Source organism: Echinops telfairi, unplaced genomic scaffold (genome assembly GCF_000313985.2).
Source record: "Echinops telfairi isolate 266 unplaced genomic scaffold, ASM31398v2 ScPeMD7_3533;HRSCAF=4204_0, whole genome shotgun sequence".
Taxonomy (NCBI): Eukaryota; Metazoa; Chordata; class Mammalia; order Afrosoricida; family Tenrecidae; genus Echinops; species Echinops telfairi.
Genome location: NW_022107431.1, coordinates 97,580,112 through 97,597,761, shown reverse-complemented (window position 1 = coordinate 97,597,761; position 17,650 = coordinate 97,580,112). Strand labels below are relative to the sequence as shown.

Here is a 17,650-nt window from a genome sequence, read left to right as displayed (position 1 = left end):
ACACCTTAGAAGAGAGTCTTGGGGTCTATCATGGAAAATCAGCCCTGTGAACTGTGGAGCATAGTTCTACCCTGCCCCACATGGGGTGGCCCTGTGTTAGAATCGAAGCTATGATAGCCGATTACTAGTTAAAGTGACAATGGCTGGTGTGGTGGAGTCTTCAGATCAGTGACTAGCGGAGGGCTTTCTGGAAAAAGTGACATTTAAACAGATATATGAAGATAACAGGGAACAAACTTTGGGAATGTTAGGCCTGGGGGTAGAGTGTGCATCCCAGATAAAGGGGTCTAGGGAGAGGGCCCTAATAAGGAATCTTCCAACATGAAGATTCCAAGGAACAGAGGGTATGAAGCAGGATCAGTACCGTTTGTCAGGGGACTGGATGTAAAGGTCAGAGAAGAAATAAGAGTTGACTCTGGTTTGAAACCCTGGGGAGTAGAGAGTGACAGTACCTTTGCCAGATGATTGGATCAAATATAAGGGGAGATAAGAGGTGTTGAAGTAAGTCAATGTTGATGTACTAGTAGGCAAAGAGAGCTAGGGACTTGAGTTCAGGAGAGGAGTCAGGATCAGAGCGAGTGATGTGAGAGTCATTCGGGGAAAGGAGCTTTATGCGTGTTTGGTGGAAGTGGGGTCTTTCAGGAAGTGGGAGTGGGTAGAGAAAGTCAAAGGCACATCAGCAGTGAGCAAGACGATGGTTTAGGAGAGAGAAAGTCTTACCAGAAAGTGCAGCGTGTGAGCTCCTGCCGCCAGGAGACTTTCAAAGACTGACTAGTAAGTTATAGTTTGTATACCACCGTTCATTAAAGACAAGACAAATTATTCCGTTAACTTATATTTTGAATTGTTGTTTCTTTTGGCATATTTGAAGTTAGAATTGAAGTGCGAGCTACCAGAGTGAGATTTAAAATTGCAGCCTTTTCTTTGTCATTATTTCTCAAGCACATTTTGCAATATGATGAATTATATTTTTCTAGTGGTGTCAGTCAAACAATTGCTTTAAAGTGAAAGTCTATGCTGCTGAAAGATTTAATTGTGAAGTATTTAAATATACTACTTAAATATACAAATTTATTATTTGACCACTAGGTGGCGAAAACATTACTTTAAAATTGTTCAATGCATTACTAAAAGAGATTGCTACTAATACTGAAAAGGTACATCATATATATATGTTAATATATAGGCATACACATAGATTACATATATAGTACACATTTGTTTTACTTGATTCCTTTCCTGCTGCATAATTGGTGCTGTGGATACTTGTTAAAAACAAAAACTAAGCTCAAACATCATCTTTTCAGATACACTGAAATATCTCAAATACACACACACACACACACACACAAATAATATACCTGTGGCATTTCAATGTATTTGGAAAGATGATATTTGATCTTAGCTTTTAGTTTTGCCACTATTTACAGCACCAAATATAGAGAGGACAGGTATCATGAAACAGAAATACTTATATAAATATGCTCTGTGTCTCCATCCTGGATCCCACACAGGTTGATGAGTGCAGCAGGAGAAGTAGGTATAAAGTATAAAATATGCAGACAGTGAGGGATTTCCTTTGCCCGAGGAGGGCAGATAAGTTTTTATAGGGGATTTTAAAAAATATTTGGTGAATAAGTATATTTTTGGGTTATAAGTAAGAACACACCAGCTTGTAAGACCCAGTTGTCCAAATGCTCATTAGCATGAATTAGCATGGCATGTTTGGTGAACTGCACATAGTTTGCCCACCAATCAAGGTTCAGGTATAGATAAAGCTGGAGAAGTAGGCAGGAACCAGACAGTAGAAGTCTTTGCAGGGCCAGTAGAGAAATTTGGATTCTCTCTTATAATCTAAAAAGCCTTTTGAATGAGCATGGTGACTCTCCGGACAGTGGAGAATGTGGTCGAGAGGAAGAAGGAACAGATGGGTAGATCAATTAGGAGAAACGGAAGAAGGAACAGACGGGTAGATCAATTAGGAGAAACTAATGCAAAGATGATGAAGGTATGGCCTAAATCAGTGAATCAAGACTAGGGAAAGACAGATTCAGATCCGTGTGTGGAAAGTAGAGTCAGCATGCCAGGATATTCCACCAAATTCAAAGGATAGAAGAGAAAAACTGCTCTACTCGATGGTGAAATAGTTGTACTAGTTAGCCAGGAGTTAAATGAACATGGAATTGTGTGTATGTGTGTGTGTTCATGTGCATGCACTCATGCAATGCATGAAGAGTTGTTCAAATTTATACACATAAAATTTATCGGGCTTGTTGCACTGAAGAGATGAGATAATTTGTTATACATGTTTACATATGGTGGATGAGGTAGAGACTGTAAATAGGTCAGGAAAATAATCTTAAGAGTTGGTGGGGATGAACATTTTTAGAAGGCATCAGAATATCCATGGATTATTGACCCACAGCTGGCCATTTCTAAGGTAGAATGCCTGGCAAGAAGTCAGTAGTTCTCTTGAATGGAAGGTTCTTGAGATGCACTCTGAAGTGACAATTGGGATTAAGAAGGAACTTGAACTGAAATTGAAAAACAATGAGAACAATAACGTAAGAAGGGTTAAGGGCTTGGAAAAATCTGTAGATTCCAATTGTGAGCTGAATGCAGGATATTTTTGATAGAATCTGTCATGGTTGTGTATGGTATGATTCTTAAAAGTCACTTTTTCCAAGCAGATGTCGGTTCATAGAAAACTTGTGCATAGTACACAGAATGCATTACTGCCCTGCCCATGCATGTGCATCTTCTTAACCTCGTGCTTTGCTGTGGTGCACTTATTATCATTTGTAGTGATCTGTTACTATGAAATGAAAGCCAAAGTCATGTGAAGGCTCACACTTTGGGTTTTGTCCTGTGTTCATCATACTGAATAGTAACTGCCCTGAAAATGCCATATGCTTCTCCTATTAACCCTCTCTCCCTTTCTCCCCTGAGCTCCTAGAAACCCGTGGTCTTCTTACTGTCTTCATAGTTATACCTTTTCCAGAACACCATATAGTTGGAATATCACTAGAGTAAGCTACATTATGCAGATTTTCCATTAACTATGTATTTAAGTCTCTTTCATGGTGTTTTTTTGGGGCAACTTGTCATTTTTTTTATCCCTGGATCACACACTATTGTATGTTGTGTTTCCTTACTCATTCACCTGTTAAAGGACATTTTGGTAGCTTCTCATTTTCAGCAAGTGTTAAAAAAGCTGCTATAAATGCTCAAGTTGTTATGTGGACATATGTTTTCATCTCATTTGACTACATACCGAGGGAGGAGCACAATTGCTGGATTGTATGGTAAGCTTTGTAAGGATCTACCAGATTGTCTTCCAAAGTGACTGCACCATTTGACCCCTTTACATCCCTCTGACTAGTGAGAGAGAACTCCTACTGCTCCTAGTGCTCCTCAGCCGCACCATCATTTGGAGGTGTCAGTCTTTGGGATGTTAGCTCTGCTAATAGGAAAGTAGTGGTCGCCTATAACAGTTCTCCAATGGTCAATTATATTAAGCCTATTTCCATATACATTTTCAACTGTGTATCTTCTTTGGTTAGGGTTCTGTTCAAATATTTTGCTGATTTTTGTAACTGGATTGTTTTGTTACTGTTAATTTGTTTTAGAGTTCTTTGTATGCAAGAGGATTTCAAAAGGTTTATGGAAAAATAGAATGAAAGAAAAATGGAATTTTTCCATGTACCTTTCCATGAAGCCCTTTTGTGTTTTGGTTAAATGTACTTATTAGATAAATATATATTTTGCAAATATTTTCTCTGGATAACTGGCTTTTCTTTTACTTCTCGTAATATATTATGAATGCTAGTTCATATCTTGCTTCATATACTTTTGTATGTATCTTGCACACTTTGTATGTATGTATTTACTGTATGTATTATGCACACTTCAGCATAATTCATCTTGAGTGATTTAGTATTTGGAGCCTTGGGGTGGAGTGGGTATGTGTTGGGCTGCATCCATATGGTGGGCTATTCCAAACCACCAGCAGCTCCACGGGAAAAAGACTGAACTGTCTACTCCCGTACACAGTTACAGTCTCAGTAACCTTCAGGGGGTTGCCGTGAATCCACATTGACTCAATGGCAGTGAGTTTGGTTTGCTTTTTTAGTTTTTTTTCTTTTTTTAAGTAGTTTTTTTATTATTAATTATTTTGTTGTGGGGGAGGCTCTTACAAATCTGATAAAAATACATCTTTCAATTGTATTAAGCACATTTGTACATATGTTGCCATCAACATTTCCGAAACATTTTCTTTCTACTTGAGCCCTTGGTATCAGCTCTTCTTTGTTCCACTCCCTCCCCCAAGTGAGTTTGTTTTGAGTTTGAAATAACATCTGCCTTTGTAACTAACGTGGTTTAAGTTGCCAAAGAGTTTGAGCTGACTCATTATGAGTATTAAAGCATCAAAGAAGACCTGTCTGAATTAAGAGCAGTTTCTAGCAGGAAGCATTTTTTCCTCATAAAGTGTCACATGCAGGATGATACAATTACTCAATATGAGGATCACAGAGATCAAAAGGGATAGAGCCTTTGCCCTTAAGGAGCTCATAAACAAGTGACCTGCCTGTAATAGAAATCGATGGATGCTACAGTGAGAATGTATGGATAGTGGGATGGAAGCACACATGCATCTTTGCTGTGGATAGAAGCTAATTGCACTTGTCCTTGAAGAATTGCTATCACTACCCTTGCAGCTTTTCTCTGGCTTCAAGTTGAACCTGCATTTCCTTATTGGTAAATCAGAGTAAAGAATCATGTATTTTTCAATGTTTTGATGAACATCACTTGAATTTTCCCAGTGGAACTACTTTGTAAAGTGGAGTGTGAATATAAGATCTTTAAAAATTCAGTACGATAAGTTGAGCATTTTAATACCATAAGCCATATTGTATTAAAAATTAACGGTCTCCTATTGTTGAGTTTATATATCTATTTAGAAAAGGCACTGAGGAAAGGTTACTTTCCATTTGTTTTTCCAAATTGGCATGTCTAGCATAGGCCCGCATCACATTTTTCTGACAGTGTAGCAACAAAGCAGCCAGAAGAGTGGTGGCCAGTCTAAAGTATTCCTGTCTCTGTAGTATGCATGTGGGAGAAGTACTCTCTTCAAATTTGTCCCATCAGCTCATGAAAGGATGAGGTAGATTGGTTGTGACTTGTCACAAGGCACACCAGTGAGGAGGGAAAAGCCAGAAAGAAGAAAGCAGCTCGCGCTTCTCAAGTTAGGAGTTGCAGGATTAACTTTTAAACTTTTCTCCAGATCAGTTTACCGTGATAGAAAATCAAGGAACTTGTTTATTTTCTTAGTGGAGAACTGTTTGAATTCTTTGAAGAAAAACATCATCTGCCTGATTAATTGCAGTTGCCCCTTCCTTGTTTGTGCGGAGTGGAATGTCTGTCTTTAGAATAAGTCATTGCAAATGCTTATCCTTGCTGGAAAAGAAAGTGTCCTTTTGTGCAAAATGAGCAGGCCGTTCATTTGGTTAGTACTGAAATCGTCACTTGCAGGTTCTGATCGTTCATTTTTCTGAGTGCCAGAACATGTGCGGACTTTTCAGGTTACCTACATCACTTGCAGTGCAAGTATTGCAGTACAAGTGAGAAAGCCCATCTCTGCTTACTGTAGTAGTCACAGTAGGAACTAGCTGGATGTGTGAACGCTAATCCAAGCGCTGTCTTCTGACTGTCTATCATCAGCCTCTCATTTTGCTGGAGGAAAACAAAAACAAAGTGATTTTCCAAATGCATGTTGGGGACAATATAATTTCACTGTTTAGTCACTTAATATTCAATTAGATCAATTAGTAGTTTAAATCCACCAGATACTCCGATGGAAGAAAGTTGTGGCAATCTACTCCTGTAAGAAGCCGCAGGCTCAGAAACCCGCAGAGGCAGTGGCCTCCTGTCACATGGGGTCGCTGTGAGTCAGAATTGACTGATGACTGTGAGTTTGTTTCTTTGTTCGGTATTCAGCTAGTATCCCCATGTCTCTAACTTCAAGAAAATATGAGCTGTTAGGTGAAATCGGCTTTGACTTCCTATCTATTAGGGACAGTTTTGTACATATTTATATATTCTCATCTTTACTTAAGTATAAAATGAAATTATATTTCTGTATCACTGAGCATAACCCAATTACCTGAGTTCTTGACTCGGATTTCTTCTACTTTTTCCAGGGCCGCACCCTACATGTTATTCCTGTTTTCTTTTTTTCCCCCAATATCTGCTTCTTCACTCTTTCCCTTAGATTATAGTTTCTTAATTTTCTTCTAATTTGTCTTGCCACATTTGGGTGTATTACTCTTAATACTTTTATACTCTTTCACTCAAGTCTTCAGGAGAGATTTTTCACGTACTTTCTACCGGTTGACCCTGGCCTCTGCCCACTACCCTGGCTGACCAAAACAATAAAGTGTAAGACCACCAGTGAATTTTTAACTGTCATTTCTAAAAGATATATTTCTTATTTCTTGATTTTGTTGGAATTCTCTGCTGTACGCGATTCTTCTTGGAGTTATTTTCTTGTTTCTGTAGCACCTTCATGTTGTGATTCTTGCTCTTCTCTAATTGTTTCTGCTTCTTCTAATGACTGTTCTCCATGACCTCTTAAATACTGACACTCCTCAGGGTCTCTTTTTATACACTGCTGGGAGCCTTCCCCAGATAATCACAGCATTTACTATTGTTTCAGATATTACTCATACTCTGATAAGTAATAAAATTAAAACCATGTCATTTCTTTACATTGTACCTTGTAGCCCCTCACCCTAGCCCCAGCACAGATAGTTGTATTTCTCCATCTTGGGAATTCTTCAGTTTTTCTGTGTTTATTTTACCGATAACTGTTTAAAAACAAAACAACAACCTGGTTTGTGTTTATGATGATATCTGGGTCAAAAATGATATAAAGTGATTAGAGTGTGATATTAATGTAGTATCTATAACTAATGTTAGATGATTCAATGGGTTACATAGACTAAAGCTGACTCAAAACGGTATGGAATCTACAATATAAATAATTAGATTCGATAAAACAAAATATACATGTTTAGATATAAATTTTTTACCTGTTTCTATTGTGCAGATAATGTGCAGATTAAAAAAAAGGAAACAAACTTACTGGTATGGAGTCTATGCAAACTAATAGTGATGCTGTGGGGACTGAGTAGAAGTAGCCCTGTGGATATTTGAGATTATAGCTTGTAATGGAAAGAGAATGCCTCATCTTTCTTCTGAGGAGTGACTGGTGGTTTAGAACTTCGGCCCTTGTGATTAGCAGTCCAATGCACAACCCACTATGTCACCCAGCTTCCTGTGTGTATAGAGAGACATATAAAAGCCAAACTCACTGCCATCAAGTAGCTTCCAGCTCAGCAGGTAGATATAGAGATAAAGTTTATCTCTGTGTATATATACATTGCTTACATATACGTATTTACATTTACATATTAGACCATTGTATATATGATTTTTTTAAAGTCTTATGCTTTTATTCAGGGTTGAAGAAAACTCGCCCTACACCCTACAGGATAAATTCTAAGGTCTTTAATTATCCTTTAAGGTCTTTTTGACCTGTCTCTACATATTTGTCCATCTTTTATCTCTTGCCTCGAGCTACCTGCTCTAGAAATATCAAACGGCTTATGACACACACACACAATGGTTTCTCCCTTTTCTGTGCTTTTGTTCTTATTCCTTGATGTGTGGAATATTATTACCGTCTTCCACTCACCAGACTTTTAATTTTGAACTCAGTTCCTCCTCATTACTTCCATGGGATGTAGGCAAGGGTGTTCAATAGCTTTCCTACTTTCATAGGATACTTTGCAGACCTTATCTCTTATAATATCTTATTCCTTTGTGATTACCTCTGTTATCTATACTGTACTGTGACCTTCAGACATGGCCGCGTGGCTCTCTATACTGTTTTATTGAAGCTTGGCACATAGTAGACCACATCTTTGTAAGGAAGAGACTGAATATATAAATGGATAAATGAGAGATGGTAGCATGCAAATATATGGATCAATTACCATTATTTCTTGCCAGTGAAGATAAAGACCTTTTACATGGTCAGCCTAAGTAATTTATATCATGGTTGTTGCTCTGTTCAGTTTTTTACACTGTTTGTAAATATTTAATATGTATCTTCTCTTTTAGTATTTTAAGTTAGACAATTTATTGCTTAGTTTTTACATGAAAAAATTTTAGATGTAGAAAAATAATCCTTATATCTCTTCCTATTTCAGGAAACCCAGCATCCCAAGTACAGACTCAGGAGCCTACAATCTCTGAGAATACATCAACTATGCTGGAAGATTCTGGGTGTGATTTATCAAATGAGCAGCCAACTGAACCTTTAGAAACATCCCAGCACTCGGAGGAGAACTGTCCCCTCACACCGTTCCCACCACTGCCCATCAAGAACAGACATGGTGCCATGCCACCAAACCCTCTGTCTTCACACATGCAATTCCTGCAGCATCTACTTGAACTGAAGAGCTTGACAGAATCAGGCAATCTGAAAACAGATTTAAGCCAGCTGGAAAATGACTATTCTGTAGTATCTGATTCTGTTTTTCAGTTGCTGGATGGCCTGATCACTTTTTACACTAATCCCAAAATTCCTTTTTCAAGATTTTGGACAGAAGCTGTTGGTACTTTAGCTAGGCTGTTCAGTGATTGTTACTTAGGGAATCATATTCGTCAAAAGTGCTCCCAGAAGTTGGAAGAATTTGAGAAAACTCTGCTACAAGTTATCTTAACCAACAACCATATTAATCGGGTAAGTAAGCGCTCCAGTGCATGAAATAAGATGTCAGTGGCTTTAATGAATGCTCCATTTAATATTTACTGCCCGTTTTCCTTGTGATGCAAGGCTTTTCTGGGTGGACCTTTTTTCTTGGTCCTTTATAGCTCTGATTCATTTTAATATATTAATTCTGACTTCTGATTGCTACAGCATTGTTCTCAACGTGTTTCTCTCTGACACTTACTTTCATTTGCTTCTTAGCTTTTATCAGTGTCCTTAGATTCTTCTCTGTTTTTATATTTTTCCCTGCCCATGTTCACTTCCTGCTGCTCAAAATCTCACAATACTTTCAATAGTTAGTGATGGCTTCTCAGAATCTACTCGAAGGCAGTGAGTTCACTTCTGTAGTGGTTTCTGCCTTTGGGGGAAAATACAGGGCATGGAAAGCATGCCCATAAGAAGTTCCAGTCTCAGAAACTGTTCTATAGGGTCACTATTAGTCACCATTGACTCGATGACAGTGAGTTTGTGAGTTGTATATTAAGTTCCTCATGTTAGATTGTCTGTGCTGTACTGATTTTTTTCCTTGAAATGACTACCAAATATCTTGACTTTAAAGACTGGTTTAGCATCCCCCTACCCACCCTCTGGACCTTCTGTAGATGTTGGTTAATTGACAAAACTGTCAAAGGAACAAATAATTATGAGGCTTTATTTTTCTTAATTATAATTGTGTTAGAAGTATTGACTCAGGAATCTTTTAGTTCTTTTTGAGATAAAGTGAAGTTTTTTCATATTTTATTTTTACTTTTTGCATTACCTTTTTATATTCCTCATTATCTGATTATTTGGGACATTCCAAATGTCTCCCATTTTAATCCTGTTTAACGAATTCTAAAAATAGCAAAGGGACAACAAAGGATGTATTCAACTCATAATTGTTTTTCTCTGTTTGAAAAAAAGTTGTTGCTCATTATTTTATTATAGTCATAATTTCTTATTATTTTATTGTTTATACAAATAAATTAGACTATGTGGATCATAAAAATTATAGATAACATTTAAAGAATGAGAATTTCAGAATACTTAATTGTGCGCATGAGGAACCTGTGTTTGAACTGAGACGCAGTCATTTGATCAGAATGAGAGGGTGGCGCGTTGTTGTTTAAGGTCAGGGAAGGTGTGCATCAGGTTTTTACCCTTTCAGCCTAGGTGTTCAGTCTGTGTGATGAGTCAGTAATATGAGAAACTAGATTGTGTGAAGAAGAACCTGCAACAGAAATGGAGGAAGCCTCATTAAGAACTTGTGAAAGTGAAGAGGACTTGAAGCCCTTACTGATAAAGATCAAAGACTGAAGCCTTCAGTATGAGCTACGAAACCCTTGCCACTGGACTAATAGAGAACATTATAATCAGCACAGAAAATGTAAAGGTGTCAAGAATTTTATTTTACTTGTATCTACAGTAAATGTGCCTGGAAGCTACAATCAAGAAACCGGACAAAGTATTGCATTTGGCAAATCTGCTGCAAATAAACTTCTTTAAAGTGTTAAAAATCAATGGTGTCACTTTGAGGTGCATCTAATCCAAGCCACAGTGCACCACAAAGGTGCACCTGACCCAACCATGGTATTTTCAGTTGCCTCCTATGCATGCAAAGCTGGACTCTGAATAAAGAAGACTGAACAATTGATGGTGTTGGCATAGAATGTTGAATATGCCACAGACTGCTAGAAGAATGAAAAAATAAATATTTGGAAGAAATGACACCAAAATGCTCCTTAGAAGTGAGGATGGTGAGGCATTGTCTTACATACTTTGGGCATGCTATCCGGAGGGACCAGGTCCAGGAGAAGACATTATGCTTGGTAGCAGCAGAGAGGGTCAGTGAGATAAAGGAAGGCCCCCAGTGGCTGTAGTAATGGACCCAGACAAGGCAACAATTGAGGTCATGCAGGGTTGAGCAGTGTTCGTTGTGTTTTGTTGTACTCAAAGTTGCTGTGAGTCAAATTGGCTTGATTGGAACTAACCATCACAACTTTTAATATATCAATATTTAGTGTTATCCTCAGTGCTTTGATCTAAGGATATGGCACAGTGTAGACTTTATTTTAATAGTGAACACTCTAAAAAATTTGAATTGATAACCTAATTTATTATACATACATTTACTCTTTCCTTCTGGGAAACCTATTACTGTGTGAGTTGAATAATGTAGGAAATTCTAAAATTAAAGTTTTGGCATTTGAAAGCTATTGAATTTTCTGTTTGTAAAACTGAAATATTTTTCTGTGGAACATAATCAATCACGAATTAAAAATCATATTTTCTATAGTGTGCTATCTAGATCTATACTGATATCCACTATATATAATTTGCTTCCTAACCATTATTAAATTACTGAAATATTAAATATTATTTAACATTTATAAAATATATATTTCTGCTCTTTTAAAACTATTTTTATGCATGTTTTATGTAACTTAGAATCCCCTAGATATTGATTAACATTGTGTTCCTCAGCAGCATTGCCAGACAGTGCAAGTATTTTTTTTCAATATATTGATTCTCTGAATTAAGAAAAGGAAATTGATATGATTTACATGGACATAAAAATATCATTGGAGGTTTTGTGGAAGTAGGGGAGTGTGTAGAGGAAGCTCATTGTGCAATAAATGGATTTGGAATGTATTTTTTGAAATAATTGGTCAGAGACTGAAAAATGAGTAAATGAAGGTTTAGGTCATTTCTTAGAAAACTCATCGTTACATTCGAATAAAGGAGAATCTGAAAGTCATTTCCACCACTTAGAATTAGGATCAGGTTATTTATAAATGAATGTACTGGTATTCTCTTTTTTTTCCTCTCTTCAATAAAGCATCTGACGCTAAATTATTCAGATACTGGTATCATTATTGTCACTATCATAATCCTAATTATCATCGTAATTATATCAAGATATTTTAATACAAGTTGGTTCTTTATGAGAAAAACGAATGAGTAATTGCCCTTAAATTTTGGGGGGATGTTTAATTCTCCTTAAATATTAAGAAATATTTCAAAAAAGGATATAATTTGAGATGAAATCAAGGATAATTCTGTAATTGCACTTTTCACTGATACTATGCTTAGCAGTTTAAAAACAAATAGAATAAGCAAGGAAAAAAATGTAGTTTGGAAATAATCTTATTTTCATAGAATGAAAATGTGTAAACAACATTACTTTGAAATTTGAGCCCTGCTCTTGATTTCATAAAGCTTATCTTGGTGCAACCTGAGCAGAAAATATGTTGTGATAGTTAAGTTTTTTGTGCCAACATGACACCTGTAAGAAGATAAGGGTGGAGTTTAGCCTGTCAGTCAGGTCGCAGCTTGATGTCCTCCTTTAGAGGTGCTACCAAGATAAATGGCTCACTGGAGGCCAGCCCCTCTCTCTCCCTATGGTCCTGGTGATGGACCAGTGTGGCTGCCTGAACTAGCTGCCCTGCCTCGCCACATGCGCTGTGCTACCCATGAGCCGAGCCAACCTGTGGGCCATGGTGAACTGTGTTGCTGTGCTGTTCCAGGCTGCTGCACTGTCCCACTTTGCTGTGTTTGCTGCCTGCGGGCCGGCTCCACTTGTCTTGTCTCCCCTCCATCCGCTGCCCTCCAGCCACTTTGAATCACTACACCCTCAGGCTCCACCAAGACCTGCTTCTCTACGCTGTCTCACCTCGACATTGAGCCTTCCTACTTAATGTCTGCTTCCTTGGCAATGGGAGTCAGTGTTTTAACTGTTCCATGGAAGTGAGTTGGACTGAGCTCTCTGTACTGCTGTGTAAACTAATTTGCTGTTATATTCATTTTTGCTATATAAATTTATCCATATATATTATATATCCACATATGTAATATATATAATCAATCATAAGTGTCCTGCTTTAGCTTCTCTAGAGAACCCTGCCAAACATAGATGTAATATAAATATTTTTATATTATGCCAGTAATATCATGTATTTTCAATTCGTGTACAGCAAATTTAAAAGGAAATACAGCTTTTCAATGTTAATTAGTGTGGTAGTCACCTAATCTGGTGTCAATTTAAGGATTAAGAGTGTAGGGGTAGAGTCTAGGCTGTCAATCTGGAGATAGCCAATGAGACTTCTGTGTAGGTATGACTTCCTGAGAATTCTGGGAAATCTGGTACTTCCTCCTTGGAGGTGGAAAAACACTACTCTCTCTCTCTGCCACTCCCTGGGAGACATTGCAGAAGAGAAGTCACATGGTTGCAACCAGACCTCTGAAGCTGGAGAAAACACAGAGAGACCCTTGCCAGCACTGAGATGCTTACAATGTTACTGGCCTCAAAGACTTTCTATGCACTGGCTTGTGATCATCCTGCATTTGGCTTCATTGCATGTGTTTTGTGAGTCTGAAGAGGCCCTTATAGATTGGTATGGAATATATTGGCTAATATCAGACTTACTGCCTTGGACTGGGCTTGGGTTGGGATGTTTTCTCAATGTTCAATTGTTCTTGTATATAAACTCTTTCTTGTACACATATGTGTGTCCATGGATTTGTTTCTCTAGTCTACCCAGAATAATACAAGTGTAATTGAAAATACCTGGTTTGGGACAGTCGCACCTTAGTCCTCGAGGTTACATCTTTGCTCATTAATACTTTAAAGAGGTCTTGTGCCCACACTGCCCAGTGCAGTACATTGTTTGATTTCTTGATTGTTGCGTCCATGAGCATTGATTGTATATTCAAGTAAACTGAAATCCTTGCAAACTTTGATCATTTGTCTGTTTATTGTGATGTTTTCTGTTTAGTGAGATGTGAGCGTTTTTGTTTTTTTTATGTTGACATATTGAAAATTCTGTAGTTGAGCTGTATGTAATCTATGGTCAAGGCTGTAATTTTTTATCTTTACTACTACTTGCTATAAGGCCCTTGATTTTCAGCCAGCGAGGTTGTGCCATCTGCATATAGGAATTTGTTAACAATCCTTCCTCCAGTCCTGTTTCCAGGTTCTTCAAATAGTCCAGTGTTTCAGATTATTTGCTCAGCACACCAATCGAGTGTGGGAAAAGAATACATGTTTCCTGTTTCAAATATCGCCCTCGATCAATGTATATGTTCCACATGAGCATAATGAAGTGCGATGAAACGCAGTGGTTCACAGTTCATTGTGAGCACACAATTGGAATGCCTTTGGATAGTCAATGAAATACAAGTAAACCCAAATAAATGCCATTTTGGTATTCTTTGTCTGCAGCCAATGTCCATTGGACATCAGCAGTGATATCCTTTCTTTCATGTCTTCTGCATGCAGCTGTATTTCTGGCCAATATACTGCTGTCTATGATATTAACGATATTATCCAACTATTTTTACATTCTGTTGGGGCACCTTTATTTAGAATGGATAGAAACTTGGGTTTCTTCCCGTCTGTTGGGTAGGTAGTTAATTCTCTTTCACATTTCTGGTATCAACTAGTGAGTGCTTCCACTGTTGCATCACCTTGTCGAAACATTGCCGTTGCTATTCTGTGTATTCCCGGTGCTTTGTGTTCCATTAATGTCTTTAGTGCAGATGGGATTTCTCCCTTTAATACTGTCAGTTCTTGATCATAGGCTATCTCTTGACATGGTTAAATTCCTTTTGGTACAGTAACTTTGCCTTCTGCCCATTTCATTTGATGCTTCCTTTGTCTTTCATTATTTTGCCCATGGATTCTCCAATGTTGCAACTCATGGCTTGAATTTTTACTTCAGTTCTTTTAAGCCTTGTAAGGCATCTGATGGAACAGTTAAACGCAAGGCAGAGTCAGCTGAGAAGGTTACGGCAGTTTTCACCCTAGAATTCCCAAAGGGGCAACAGAATAAATTTTCTCAAAGTACACAGGACACTCACAAGGGCTCATTATGAAAAAGTTTTAACAAAATTGAAAACTACATTGGCGAGAGAAAGGTCAGGAAGCTTGTGTCAAAATTTGTGTTTTCAATCACAGTAATTTACCTACTCATTCTTTGAGACTAGCGAGGGCTATTCTATGAGAATTTGGGGGGAAACCTTACCCCATCCACCCTACAACATTGATACTATACATTTAGATTTCATTTTGTCTCCCAGACTCATGGAACATTTAACCTGAGCATGATTTGAGCCCTTCAAAATGGACATTTGACCTGGTGTAAATAGAAGTGTGCAGAATTCTTCAGAGAATTTTAGAGAGAGACACCACCTTCTGAAATATATTGATATAGACGGAGGGTATGTTAAGAAACATAGCTTCCTATTTTGATGTTTAATAAAAGCTTCTGTGATTTTACAACAGTGCTTTTTACTTGCCCTAGTAAGGTATATTATTCATTTCTTACATTTGTCTCCACTTAATTGCTTATTAAATTTATACAATAACTCGCTGAGGTAGGGATGAAGGTCATTGTTTTTTATATCTCCTATGTGCGAAAAATGAGACTCAGATTCTATCAAAGCAACAGAGCTAGTAGTGATGGAATCTCTAAGATCTAGCATGGGAATTGAATGTCAGTATCTTTCCTTGATTCTTTTTCTCCCCACAATTCCTCTTATCTAGTAAAATTCACTCTGGTTATGTGATACATACAGATGTCATTTATATTACCCATGCCCTATTTCCTGTGGTCTATATTCTTATCCATTCTTGTCTGAATTCCTACAGTAGCCTTGTGTTACATCCATGTCTGATCATTCTTTTTTTTTATCATTTTATTGGCGGCTCATGCAATTCACCACAATCCATACATACATCCATAGTCTCAAGCACATTTGTACATATGTTGCCATCATCATTTCCAAAGCATTTTCTTCCTACTTGAGCCCTTGGTATCAGCAACTCATTCCACTCTCCTCCCTCACTCATAAACCCTTAATAATTTATAAATTATTATTTTTTCATGTCTTACACTGTCCAATGTCCCCTTTACACCTTTGTCTGTTTTCCATTCCCCTGGGAGGGGGTTATAGATGATCGGTTCCGCCTTTCTTCCTCCACCTTCCCCTTACCTTCCTGGTATGGCTACTCTCAATATTGGTCCCGAGGAGATTATCTGTCCTGCATTTCTTGTGTTTCCAGCTCTTATCTGTACCCATATACATGCTCTGGTTTAGCCAGATTTGTAAAGTAGAACTAGGGTCATGATTGTGGGGAGGTGGGGAAGAACCAGAGGAAAGCGGTATGTTTCATCGGTGCTATACTGCACCCTGACTGGCCCATCTTCTCCCCTTGACCGTTCTGTAAGGGGATGTCCAATTGCTTACAGATTGGCTTTGGGCCCCTACTCCACACTCCCCCTCGCATTTACATTATGATTTTTTTGCTCTGGGTCTTTGATGCCTGATACCTGATCCCATCAGTACCTCATGATCACACAAGCTGGTGTGCTTCTTTCATGTGGGCTTTGTTGCTTCTGAGCTAGATGGCTGCTTGTTTATCTTTAAGCCTTTAAGACCCCAGATGCTATATCTTTTGAGAGCCTGGCACCATCAGCATTCTTCACCACATTTGCTTGTGTAGCTGCTTTGTATTCAGCAATCCTGTCAGGAAGGTGAGCATCATGGAATGGCAGGTTAATAGAACAAAGTGTTCTTGCATTAAGGGAGTACTTGAGTAGAGGTCTAATATCCAGCTGCTTCTTTAAAACCTATAAATAGATGTATATAGGTCTAATTCCCCATCATCATATATAAATGTGTTTACATATGTATTTAGATCTCTATAAATGCTCTTTGCCTCCTAGTTATTTCCTCTATTTCCTTTTACTTTCATCTTGCCCCACTATCATGTTTATCCTTCATTTGGATTTCAGTAATTCCTCTGGTTAGATTGCCCTTGAACAAGCCCTATATGACCTCCTACATCCTCCTTGCCATTGATTTTTGGTCACTTGTTGTTCCCTTGTCCCTGGGTTTGTTAACAGCCACTTCCTTTCCCCTGCTTCCCCGTCTCCCATGTCCCCCTGGAACTGTCAGCCTGTTGTTCTCTCCTGCGGCTTGTTTTTCCCACCTATCCCATCCAGATAGACATGCATAGACAACAGTATGCACAAACACGAGACTGAGCACAACAAGGCAACAATAGAAAATAAAACAATAGCCACAACAACAGCAAAGCCAACGACAAAGTAAAGAAAAGCCTAGAAATAGTTCAAGGTCTATTTGTTGTCCTTTAAGAGTGTTTTCCAGTGGAGTCTGATGGGGCGCCATGCCCTGGCCCACAGTCTGTTTTTGGTACTTCTTGGGGACTTCATTCCTCTGCTCCCCTTGCTGCTCTGCTGCACACCTCCAGCGTCTCACCTCGGTGTGATGGGGTCAGGGCGGGCACAATTCCTGCCTTATGTCTCCAGTCTTGTTCCCCGTGATGCTATGGGTCAGTGAGGAACATTGTGTTTTGTGGTGGGGCCGGCCCTATGGTCCTCTCTGTGCATTGGCTGCTCTGAGCAGAAATATTGCCAGGGCTTGGTGGGCCAGGATGTGCTTCACTCTTTTTTCCTCCCCACTCATTTGCTCTTTTGTGCTCTGACCAGACACATTCCTCTCCTTGAGCTGTAGCTTCAGTGCTGTCCTCTGAAACAAATTCTTCTAGGGGCAAGTGGGGCTATCCACTTAGTTGGTAAAGAGGCTGCCCCTCAGGCCTCTCTATTGGTGCCTTGCTTCATGCTGGTGTGTTACGTTCTTGTCTTGGAGCACTGGGTTGAAGTCTGGTCCCTCTTTCCCTGTGGAGATATAAACAACACTCTCCCCTTGGGTGGGTTAGTGCCCTGTTCCCCCAGCTACCCATGTCTTTTTCTGCCCCCTCCTTTTTAGTGGGCTATACCATATGTACCCCTGAGTTTAGTCTGGCCCCTG

General features: G+C 38.6%; 1 protein-coding gene across 1 annotated transcript in view; it reads left to right on the top strand.

The window, feature by feature from the left end:
* The window catches only part of MEI4 (meiotic double-stranded break formation protein 4), a 169,770-nt gene that overhangs the window by 35,733 nt on the left and 116,387 nt on the right, over positions 1–17,650 (top strand). Inside the window, exon 2 of the mRNA XM_013003703.2 lies at positions 8,274–8,809. Within this exon, the coding sequence (XP_012859157.1) occupies positions 8,274–8,809 (536 nt within the window). The remainder of the gene's footprint in view (positions 1–8,273; positions 8,810–17,650) is intronic.